The 12,602-nt window shown below is 41.6% G+C and overlaps 1 protein-coding gene across 4 annotated transcripts in view; it reads right to left on the minus strand.

Annotated features, from left to right (window-relative positions):
- ntng1a (netrin g1a) overlaps window positions 1–12,602 on the minus strand; it is a 131,562-nt gene that overhangs the window by 31,114 nt on the left and 87,846 nt on the right. For all 4 annotated transcript variants that reach the window (XM_085418333.1, XM_085418334.1, XM_085418335.1 and 1 more), the window contains exon 4: window positions 10,160–10,332. In XM_085418333.1, coding sequence (XP_085274459.1) covers window positions 10,160–10,332 — 173 coding nt within the window. The remainder of the gene's footprint in view (window positions 1–10,159; window positions 10,333–12,602) is intronic.

Here is a 12,602-nt window from a genome sequence, read left to right on the forward strand (position 1 = left end):
CCACGGTGGCACCATCAGTTCCTGAGGGATTTGGTCTTGCTGCTGAAACACATAAATCTCACAAAAGGAGGAAGATCGATCAGGCAACCTAAATATGTGTGTGCGCGTGTGTGTGTTTGTTCACATTCCTATGATCAGCTCCCTCAAGTTGGCACTCATTATAGAAAAACCACACAAGGAAAAAATTAACATGCTATGTGTAAGTCCAATGAAATAATACTTGATATTGTCACTGCCGGCTCCAGATATCACAGCGCTTCTCATCATGCTAATGTGGAACGTGGGAGAGGCAAGGTGTTCTGCGTGAGTGGGATGCTGAGGGTTGGGGGTGGATCTTCTCTTCCAGCTGGGGGTGGGGAATGAATCCTGCTGGAGAAATCCACTGCATGTTCGCGCCTTTCACTGCTTTGATCAAAGGGGATCCATAAACTCCGAGGCTGGCTTTAGCTAAATCTGAACAAGTGCCTCTTAATCCTTCTCTGATAAGCCAATCTATTCATTCATTCATTCAGAGAGCAGAATGAACAAATCGGGACTTAATTAATCTGAACGTTAGGCGTCGTTGGATGAAAATAACATTCTCTGAGTGCAAGGAAGTTGCAAAAGTTTAAAAGAAAAGAAGAAAAACTATATCATTTCCTCCTTAATACGGCCATTAAAATGTCTAGACACTCGCACCAAAGACTTTCAATTAGCAGTGTCAGTCAAACACATCACACGATGAAAAACCTGCACGCCGGCCCCTCGATAAACCAAAGCATACATGTGTGCCGTGCAACAGTGTGATCGTCATAAAAAGGTAATAGCTACAGGTGACTGGTAGGATATGTTATTATGGCTGCCATAACAGCTATCATCAAACTCAATGACTGAACTTTTACAAGGCTGTCACAGTGCAGCAGAGCCATGCTCCCCTCATAACTTCACTGCTTACATCCCCGTGCTGACACTGGTCACAACCTTCAAAAGCCTTTCTCTTTCCTGTCCCACCAGCTTGTCTTTCACTGGTGATGTTCATCGTTTCTTCCATCTGCATTCGATGAAGACAGAATACACCTATACATGCATGAGTGCATATACTGTAAGGAGATATGAAAGCAATTTGAAATGGATTTGAAGGCAGTGTGAGTAGTGACGCACAAGTACAAAGCTGGTCTTATTTTAAATCTTAAGGAAATTCATATTTGTTTGTGCGACTTCACAGACTACCCGCTTCCTATTGTTCTACTTCCCCATGCTGTCTGCAACAGCTCATTCACTGCTGAACATGTAGCAGCTAAGGATGTATGCTTTTATTTTTAAAAGTGGTTTAGTAATATCCTAAAACAGGTCAGCACTGCAGCCTATCCCAGCTCGTATGTTGTTTCTCTCCAAGTTAAAACTGAGATTAAAACATCTCTTTTTCCAAGCGTGACCTGACCAAGAGAGCAGAAAATATTTTTTTACAGATACAGACACAAACAATATAAGGAGACAAATACAAAACTCACAGCTGCCAGAACTTCCTTCCTGTTAAAAGGGAGTTTTTCCTTCCCACATTCACCATGTGCTTGCTCATAGAGGGTCGTGTTACTGTTGGGGCTTTAACTTAGAATAGAAAATTTGGCGCTATATAAATAAAAATGAATTGAACTGATTTGGAGTATAAATGAGTGTTTAGGTGTTAGTTTAGCTACTGAGAAGAAAATATTGATCACTAAACATATTAACTCAGTTTCTCTTAACTTTCTTTTCACACATGCACAGCTTTGTTTTAATCTAACCATATATATGGATATGTGAGCTTCATGTTAGTTACTTTTAAAAAGTCAGGTCAACAAGCAGTCTTACTAGGTTGGACCTACAGCATGCAGAGTGCACCCAGCCCCATTAGGGTAGACAGAAGGTGATTACTGCACATTTCTCTCATGTGTCTTTGTGAGTTGCTTAGCTCACCGAAAGGGACGGATGTACTGAAGAAATTGCTCAATTATGCATTTTTGCAAATGAGATCGCTCCTTCTCTCCCACTTTGTGCCTATGTGTGATGGGTGGGGGCAGCTGTCTTTCTCACCGTGCAGCACACTTGCACACAGAGAAGCCGTGCTCTTAGCGACATCGGTAGAGTGAACTAAATGTTCAAAAGTGCGATTACACTTCGCTAAAGCTGACGTGCAAGAAGTGCTTTACACATATGGTAAAAGTCACATGTGCACCATGGATCTCTCCATCACTGCTGTGGGTGCGTCTGAATGAAGTGCTGAGGAGCATTAACTGAAAAGTGAGTTACATCAGAATAACAGACTGCTGCCACTTTAACAGACTGATGAAGTCAGGAATGTTACCTACAGATGACCCTGAAACCCTGAAAGTATTTTTTAAACAGAGCAAGGTATTTTCAACATAGAAGTTCTAAACATGCCAATTTCCTTTAGAGATCATAAATCATATCATAAAATTCGCACACAATAACAGAATAATAAAAACAATTGACCAGGTTCGATGTTATTAGCCTACTGAAAACAGATCTTTTTGTAGACCGATAGCACAAACCAGTGCTGTGAAAACATGTGTTTTAACTTTGTAATGCTTGAAGCTGGTAAAACTGAGGGTTATCTTCCCATTTACATACAGTACAAAAACTTAAGCAGGGGTTTGAGCTGACACTGTCACTGAGAAAGCATTATGCCAATAACTAAAGTTGGGAATTGTAGTCTCAAAGAAGACAGTCACTGGGACCCTGCACGGGAATGAACTGCGAGGTTGCAGACCAAGAAAAACTTCACCTCTGCAGAAAAGTTGCCTTCAAGCCAGACTCAAGCAAGCTAATGACAACCTGCAGACAGATTATGCATACTGAGATGAAACCGTTTGGAGAAAGAAGGGAGAGGCATACAACCCAAAGAACAACATACCCACAGTGAAGCATGGTGGTGGGAGTATTTTGCTGTGGGGATGCTTCAGTATATCTGGAACTGGGAATCATCAAGACCGAAGAAATTACAAAAAAGAATATGTGAAGATTTTGAAAGGAAACCTCAAGCACTCAACAGCAAAATGGTTCTGTCTCATCACTTCCAATGCGACAGCGACCCAAAACATAGATCGGTCCTGGCAAAGTACTACCTTCAGAAGACCAAAGCAAACATTATTGACTGGCCTCCCAAAACCCTGACTTGAATCACAATGAAAATCTTTGGGGTGAACTGTAGGCCAAGATCCAAGCCAGAAGACCATCAAATCTGAGGGAGATTAAGAGATTTGCCAGAGAAGAAAGGGCTGAGGTTGCTCAGGAGACGTGTGTGAGACTTACCGAAGTCTGCAACAATGACTGCAGGCTGCTATCCAGCAAACAGGATACACAGTTTACTATTAACATCAGGGAGGCTAATAATTCTATCCATCTGTATTCCATGTGTGAAAAGAAGTTATCAGGTTTATGTGTTTCTTTCAAAAAAAATTCGAAAAACTTGTATTTTTGACTTCTCAAGTTTATCTTAGATGCATGTACTTTCTCACTGTTTCCCAATATTGTACATACTCTGTATCATACGTTCTCTAAATCAAGAGATCCAGTCTGTAAAGTGACAACAAAATGTGAAGAGTTTTGAAGAAGATGATGCTTCATGAGCATAGAACCATATCACCCCATGAGAGCACTTCGCTCTCACATGCACTAAAGCATATAGTTAGGGCTGGATCAGGTGACCCTGAATCCTCCCTTAGTTATGCTGCAATAGGTGTAGGCTGCTGGGCGATTGCCATGATGCATTGAGTTTTTCCTTTTCAGTCACCTTTCTCACTCATTATGTGTTAATAGACCTCTGCACTGAATCACACGCTCTCTTCCACAGCATGTGTTTATCCTGTCTTCCTTCTCAAACCCCAGCCAGTCTTGGCAGATGGCCCCGTCCCTTCCTGATCCTGGTTCTGCCGGAGGTTTCTTCCTGTTTAAAGAGAGCTTTTCCTTCCCACTGTTGCCAAAGTGCTTCCTCATAGGGGGGTCATGTGATTGTTGGGTTTTTCTCTGTATGTATTATTGTAGGCTCTACCTTACAATATAAAGCGCTCTGAGGCAACTGTTGTTGTGATTTGGCGCTGTATCATTTTTTTTATTGAACCGAATTGAAATTGAATGAATGGATCTTTGCATACTGACATCATACACATGCAGTACTTGAACTAACTCATTTCTTTAGCACACAAACTGCACAGAGAAACATGGGTTCTCTAAATCAAGTCATCCATTTGAAGTGCATACACAGATTCTGGGTTTAATATAACACAGAGGATATATTTTTACAATCTGAATTCAACTTTTCAGAGGCCACCAGTTTTCTGCCCCCTCCACCGCCAGCTTCTATTTCCCTCAGTGTCCTCAGCCCTACAGTGAAATGAACTGCCATGGTTAATTCTCCAACTGATCTCTCTCCTTCTGTCTCCACAGAGGAAGGAAGCAAGAATGAGTGAGGATGAGAGAAGCATGGGTGGGGTGGCTGGGTGGGTGGGTGTGTGTGAGGGGCTGAGGGGGTGAGAGACGCAGATGAAAAGAGCGAGAAAGACAGAGCCACCCCAGAAGGCTGAGTTAGCTGTGACAGAGAGCGATGCCCACTTCCCCTCCTTCTATCCTTGCCATTCCTTTTTTCATCACTTTCTAAATCCCGCTCTTCTTCTGCGCTCTCAACACAGAGCCATTGTAAGACGACATATCAACGACCCCCCAACCCCACCACCCACACACACACTGCACCCCTCCCCACACCCAGACTCCACACCCTCTCTGAATGATGATTCATCGAGCTCCTTATCGCATCAGACTACTTGATGGGCATAGTAAAAAGAAATTAAATCTTAATTAAATTTTCATCTTTGACAAATTTGTCTCTGCAGAGCTGCCATATGCTCGCTGGGTTTGGGGGAAAACATTGAGAGGGAAGGAGACTTTTGGAATTGGTGTTGAATGGGCTTGAAAATTACAAAACAGCACAAGGTGCATTTTTCTGTCAGCCTTGAGCATTTTCTTTTCTATTCAGGAGGGATAACCTTGCATTCCTATAGATTTTTCACAGCGTTATTACATTATGGATTTTTCTTCCTCCAAAGTATAATAACGCACTTTATACTCGGACTGTTTTTCATCACTTGCAGGGCAAAGGGAGCATGTGTGCGTGAGTGTGTCCTTGTGTAGTTATGAATGTGTGTATGTTTGTGTGCATGCAGGTCTGGATGATCACCTGTGTGTGTGTGAGTGTCACCTTTTTTAATAATGTGCTGTCAATCTGGGCTCTGGGAATGGGCATTTCACTAACCCTCCCTAAGTCTCATAACGTGGATCCTCTGGGAGGTAGAATAAGTCATCAGTGGCCGGCGGCCGGGAGCCCTCGAGCGCCGCAAAGAAAGGCAGAAATCACAGCGGATGCAATAAGGAGACAGGGTGGAATAAAAGTTGGGCTTTCATATTAATGCCACGGCACTCAAAGTTATAGCCCTGCTGCTCATCACTCTTTCTGGAAATGATGTAAGGGAGTAGTAGTGGCTGCTCTGGAGCCTGTGTTCACGAGGGGCAGTTGATACTCACTGTTTTTGTGCTAATTGTTTTGTTAAATACACTCACAGATCCATCGCCTATTTACACACTGAAGTCTGCTAACAGCAGAAAGTCTAAAGGTGAGACGCAGTACCCGGATCATCTCCCAGCCCCTCATTTCAATGACACTAAACTGCTGTATGAACAGAGTACTTCCCATATTGTGTGTGTACCCCAGGAAGAACACACATTCCTGCCTTTCAGTTTAGGAACAAAATAAACAGCGAGCAGTAAAAGTCTGGGGGGAAAGAGGCCATGAAATGATAATATATTCCATATTTCTCAAGCTCATAGACTGCTGTATTTCTCCTTCTTGGCAAGGGAAGTTTTACTGTAAATTCCAATATTACAAACAGTTGCCTTCATGCAGTTGTATACTTCTTTCCCTGAGGTTTGCTCAGGGCTGCAAGTGAGATTCAACAAACTTTCTTAAACTCACATTTTTAAAATCAATTAATTATGATTAATGTGATGAAGGTGATGATGATCATTTGGCTGCTGGGGGGCAGCGGGAGCAAGCTGAGAACAAAGCATTTTCATTTCATCACCTTACACAGCAAGGAGAGCTTTCAAATGAAGTCATGACTCTGGCCACCTGGTGAACCCAGGACTAATTTTCACTCCTCATTGTTATTTTGTTCCCTTGTCTGCACTGTGGTTTGTTACCAACTGCCGAGGTTTGATGTCAGTTCACTAGTTGAACTCTCTCTGCTTGGTTCATCCACAAAACTGCATTTGAAAAGCAAAACAAAAAGTATTCAAAAGTGTAAAACAAAGAATTCCTTGTTGTCCTTGCATTAAGTCAGATATAAAACATGGGTCCACACCAGCAAATGTTCTTCAGGCTCTGTGAGAAGAAGATGTGATGTGACGTCATGCCAACGCATTAGACAAAAGGAGGTTGGCCCACTTACTTCAGCTCGAGCAGGAGAAATTGCCTCTGTTCTACATTAGCATCGCAGCTGCAGCTTAACAACATTATTTATTAACTGTAATCTGTGTCGTTTATTAGTGGAAAGCTCGAGCCCACTTCAAAATATAACAATATGAGATTATGCAGTCTGGATGCACAATTTCCCCATTGGCGACATTTGTTAGCATTCTACTTTTTAATTGTGACATTCCTTTGTGTTTCCGAAAACACCTCGGGATCAAAAGTAGAGAAGCCTTCTGCTAAATGCGCATTTCAAAATCGCAGAGAGCCGCCCCAACCTTCGTCCCCCTGATCAACGCCTCCAGCGCTTCCGGTGGATAGCGAGGTTTTCCCAACCCGTTTGAGAGTCACAGTCTCTCCAGCGTATCCTCAGTCTGCTCAAAACATCTCACCTTTGAGACGCCCAGGAGGCATCCCTAGCGAGACGCATTAAAAGTAGCCAGTGGCTACCCCATTGGCTACTTTTAATGCAGAGCAGCAGCGGCTTTACTCTGAGCTCCCCATGAATGACTAAGCTCCTCATCCAATCTCCAAAAATTCCTACCTTACAATGGTGAAGAGGTCTGTATGCCTGAGTGATCCCAGGAGCTGTGCTGTCAGGTCCAACTGGGCCCTACAGTCCTGGTTAAAGGGCCAAACTAATGCGGTCCTACTGACCACTATGAACTCCTTGCATCTTTTGAGCAGGACTGAACAACACAATGCAGCCAAGATGTAATTTTTCAAAAGCATGAAAAAGTAAAGGAGCACACGTGTGTGTTGGTTTGTATTTAGCCTAACGTTACATAACTTTGTAAGCAGCCTGTTCTATTGCAACTTCTCGAAATTCCTGTTTAGTAGAAATAAAAGTTTATAACTAATAAAGTTGTAATGCAGTTTAGAATTTTAAGCAAAATAATCATGTGGTTGCTGAACCTCCCACAGATTTATATAATCAAGAAAAATCAATTTTGCCTGAAGGATGGAAAGAAGTATGAAAAAGGGCACACACTGTTAACGGGAAAACTACAGGCCCGTAAGTCTGACATCTACAGAGGCGATGCAAAACCTCATCAGTACCTTTATTGTTGACAATGCGCCACGTAGAATTTCATCAGCGAGCAGGTGCATTTAGTTTCTTAGGTACACCTGTTTACCTGACAGTAAATCTCTAATTAGCCAATCACATGGTAGCGATTGAGTGCAAGCAGACATGGTCAAATATCAAACTGAGCGTTGGGAATATTGAAGAAAGGTGATTTAAGTGTCTCTGAAAGTGACAGGTTTTTTACTTACCGCCCTGGGCTGGTTGCTAGTTTAGTTTCGTTCTTAAATTAAAGCAAAAAAAGTGATAGAAAACGAGTTTACACAAGAGCTACTAAACTAATCCAAGTGTCAAAGGGCTGTCACCTGTGGACAGGTTAAGAAAGGTTCACAGATACCAGATGATACCACAGTTAAACCTGTGATCCTCTTTTGGAACAACATAGAAGATTTAACATCCTTTAAATAAATTCCACTAATATTGTCCAGTAGTACTTAATAATATGGCCCACGACTAAGAGTGCTGTAATTACATGAAATTTCAATGTATTTTATTGGAAATTACATTGTAATTAATTTACGCGTGGATAGTTAAAGGTAGGCACACTAGAATAAGGAGATAATAAGAAATAATTGCACTGTTAATATTTTATTAGTAATTTTAGGTAGTGCATGAGTAGTTTTAAGTACTGGAACTTCAAGTTTTTTGGGGGGGTTGTTTTTTTGTTTTGTTTTGTTTTTGTTTTTGTTTTTTACTTTTTGTAAAAAAGTAGGAGACACAAATTACTCTATAAGTAATTTTAAGTGCTGCATAATTTGTTTGGAGTGACTTAACTTTGCTTAAACTTCCAGGTATTTTACAGGAAAGCAGACAATACTTCCCTCAACACTGCTTTTCAAAGTTATGCTTGGACAGTGATGATAAAAGACAACAAAGTTGACTCCATCATTTAAAGATCACACAGTCCTGCAAAGTCTGTTTGTTGTTGCTTTCTTTTTCTTGTAAGTTAGTAAGGGAAAACGGCCCTTATCACATTTATGTGGTAAAATACAAGTTAAATAATAGAGCACCATCATGCATAATGAATATTATATAAAGATGTATACATATTCAAAAAACATACTTGTTAAGTGTTGAGTGTGCTTGCAATATAAGCTGGAGAAATACTGTTTGTTTCTCTGCAAAATTACCAAGAAACTACACAGTACTTCAATTTACTTAAGCAGTAGTTAAACAGTATTATTTGTGTCTCCTGTGAAGCTGGCAGAATTATTGGAACAAGTCTGCCAGAGATCAGTAACATCTTCCCCACTCGCTGTCTGAGGAGGGTGCACAGTATCCTGCGGGACCAACATCACCCTGCGCGCCACCTTTTCCATCTGCTGCCCTCAGGGAGAAGGTACAGGTCTATACAGGCCAGAACATCCAGACTGGCCAACAGCCTGTATCCACAGGCTGTGAGGCTCCTGAACTCTCTGCCCCCCTCTCACGGACAATAACCATATCCAACTTCTTAATAGCAATGAACTGGTCTGCATTGGTGCATCATATCTTTATTCTCTTCCCCCTCCTGCCCCCCCCCCTCTTTCTTAAATAGATAACTATCATATCTGATATCATATCTCACAGTACAATAATATTGAATGGGTTGCATTGTTGTATTTTGTCATGTTTCTCAGGTCTTTGTCTGAATTTCTACGAACATTATTGCTAAGGATTGTCTTATTGCATTGGAGTCACACTGGGTTAAATATGTACACTTGGGTTTTAAGGGGTATTTATTATTTTCTTCTTTTTTTTGGGTTGTATGGAAGCCCCAAACGCAATTTCATTGTTCTTGACAATGACAATAAATAAATAAATACTTAAATACTTAAATACTCCTTTCCTGTAAAATACCTAAAGTTACACACTACTTATATTTACCTACAGTATAATTATTTCTTTGTTTCCTGTAAAAACCTGACTTATTATTCCCTTGTTCTAATGTACCTAGCTTTAAATATCTGTAGGTAACTAAAATTACATTGTAATTTCAAGTGTTAATTACAGGGGACTTACACTAGTTTGCTAAAGTGCTACCCACGTTTCTCTAAAAAAAGGGAGAAAAATGATTCTTTTTTTGCACAGGCTGCATCAGCGTATAACGAGCTTCCAGAGGACGTAGTGCAGGTTCTTTCACTTCACTCTAATTAGAGTGGTCGAGAAAAGGACATTTTCTAGAATACAGAGCTGTAGAAGAGAGAACAACATCCTATTTACACTGTGGTCTTTTAACTAGACTGCACTCTGGTCTGGAAACATTTGCTTCAACATAACATCACTAATCATACACACATCTTTTTTGCATGCTGTTAATTGCTTCACTTTGCTTTGAAACGCCGCAGCTCAGCATCTCTGAATGCAACGACCGTCTGAACTCTCTAAAAGGACACACAGGATACTGATAATTAGGACTGGACTTTTATCACTTGTCGCTGTAGATGCATTTTTTTAAAAAACTAATTCAACAAATTTTCCATTATTTTGTTGAGATCTATAAGACCTCCTGAAAGTCCTACACTGCCATGTCATCCATCTTTTTAATTAGCCAACACGTCAGAGGTGTGCTTGTGTTCGAGTGTGCGTGTACTCACAGATATTTGCGGTGCCCTTGGGTATGGGCAGGTATGAGCCAGCACTCCACGCTCGCCCCTGGTAGTTCCTCTTACAGCGGCCGCAGTCGGGCCCAGTGGTGTTGTGTTCACACTCACAGCTCAACTTCTCTTTGTCATACACGCAGCTGTTGGCGTGAAGATTGCACTTGCACCTGTCAAAGCAGAGGAGGGGCAGGGTTGAAAGAGGACAGGCACGTCAACATGAGTGAATTTTCCGGTGCTGAATAGAGAACAGACGGCTTTTATTTTGTTGGACAATGCTGCTGAAGGGCAGCGTGTCCTTGAATAGCAGTAGCACTGGAACACAGGCAGAGCTGCTAAAACAGTCGCCTTCTCAACTTCAAGAACTGCTAGTTCAAAGAAGGCAGGCGACTGCACGAATGAATCCGGCATCATTATTTCCTCCGCTTTTTTTCTCCCCCTCTCCACTCGGGAAGGTAGCTCGGTTTTAATTGTCCCACTGGAGGATGCGTAATTGTTGTAAGGTCACAGCTGATGGACACGAGAAGATCGAGAGGGAGAGGGGGACAAAGAGGTGCAGGGAGGGCCGAGGAAAACAAGCTAAGTTAAATTGCGAAACAAGCACTTGGAGATTGAAGACGTCGAAAGGCTCACAGCTCCGAAAGATGACGAATACCGAGGAGTTAGCCAGAGGGCGGCGTGGAGCAACAGTATGACTACCTTCTCCATGACAAATTAATATGAGATGAGATCTCAGAAGCACATTTTCAGTTTGGAAAGAGGGACTCCCTCAAGGTGCACTAAATCCTCACTCACATCCTGCTCACTAGAACATCCATTTAACAATAAACTCAGCAGATTCATTTTCTGCTGTGGCTAGATGAGTATTGGGGGGGGGGTATCTGTTAATTTAATTTATGAGCTGCAGACAACAACATGACTGAATGTTTCCACATTTCTCAGAGATGAACTGTGAAAATTTGGTGACAATGCATTCTAACATAGTCTGATTTAAACATGAAGTAGGAGTAGGAGAATATTCCCTGCCCACAAGTAGATTAAAGGATTAAAAAAAAATCTTTTATACTCAATGGCTGTCTACATTTCTACTTTCAGGTTCCGCCAGTGTTATGTCGGTTGTTTTGTTATTTTGTCCATTTTCTTTATAGAATCACTACTTTTATTTTGACAGCTAATGCTGAAAAAGGTGGCGCGACACACTCCCCAAAATCATCACCGTCAAGCATAACCGTGTTGTTTTTAAAGAGTACCTGCCATAATCCCGAGCCACTGCCTGCACTGGCTGAAACAGGCATGACTCACCATAGATTAATGGTGTTGTATTTGTTTAGTTTGAGAGAGGAGGAAAAATGCTGAGAGTCAGGTAAAATGCCACTGTTCAAGCCTGTCTCAATCATTTTAAAGTGCAGTTTCATTCAGCATACTGGGAGTGCCTTACAAATGTCTTTTCTTTCTTCTTAAATCAAAGGAAATGTACACAAAAAGAAAGAAAATTTGTGTTTGGTCGATTATTCCTTTGTTGTAAGAACGCTTCTTGGTAATCAATCTTTTACTGTTGGAAAGCCTATTTATTGCTGTGAATGACCACAGCAGACCCGGTGACATCAACATGCTTTGCAGCATTCTTTATTAGCACACACGGTTGCTGTTCACAATGCACACAGTGCTGCAGCTCTCCCGCTGCTCAACATTACCACAACAACCCCAACCACAGGAGACAGTACAATATTTAAGTCGACGGGGCGTGATTGCAGATGCCGTACAGGTGCGTCCGCCTTCCCTGCACGGTACCGCAGGCCCTGCCCGACACAATTGCCCTTTACATGTTATCACATTTGTAAGGAAAATGCATTTGTGGGTTGAGCAACAGAGTTGAGTCGATGAGTTGTACCCATGAAAAACTTGCAAAATCTTCTCTGTCAATGCCAAACAACTTATTCTGATGTAGATGCTTGTTTGGTGTCATTTATTGGATGTCTGGATGATTGAAAGCTGATGAAACAGAGTGGCAGTTTAACAGCTTACTCATTTAATAAAGAGGGGCCTCAGTAACATGTGGAAGAACCACTAAATGCCCACAACAGCCTGGCGCCTCCTCTGCATGCTGGTCACACATTGCTGTGCGGTGGCCAGTGTTGGGAAGGTTACTTTTAAAATGTATTCCATTACAGATTACAGAATATATGCCCCAAAATGTATTCTGTAACGTATTCCGTTACGTTACTCAATGACAGTAACGTATTCTGAATACTTTGGATTACTTAATATATTATCATGCTTTTTACAACAACGTGAATGTACTATTGCTGTGATTTATTACTATTACTGAAGGTCCGCGACTCCGAACTGTAGTAAAGGGACCTCTGACTAATACGGCGGGGTCCCTGTCGGCTCGTAGTCGAAAAATAGCTTTACTTTGTTGTGTGGGTCAACTTTTCTT

This window comes from Rhamphochromis longiceps, linkage group LG9 (assembly GCF_057381845.1).
Source record: "Rhamphochromis longiceps isolate RC_006_pf linkage group LG9, R_longiceps_female_GT1.1, whole genome shotgun sequence".
Classification (NCBI taxonomy): domain Eukaryota; kingdom Metazoa; phylum Chordata; class Actinopteri; order Cichliformes; family Cichlidae; genus Rhamphochromis; species Rhamphochromis longiceps.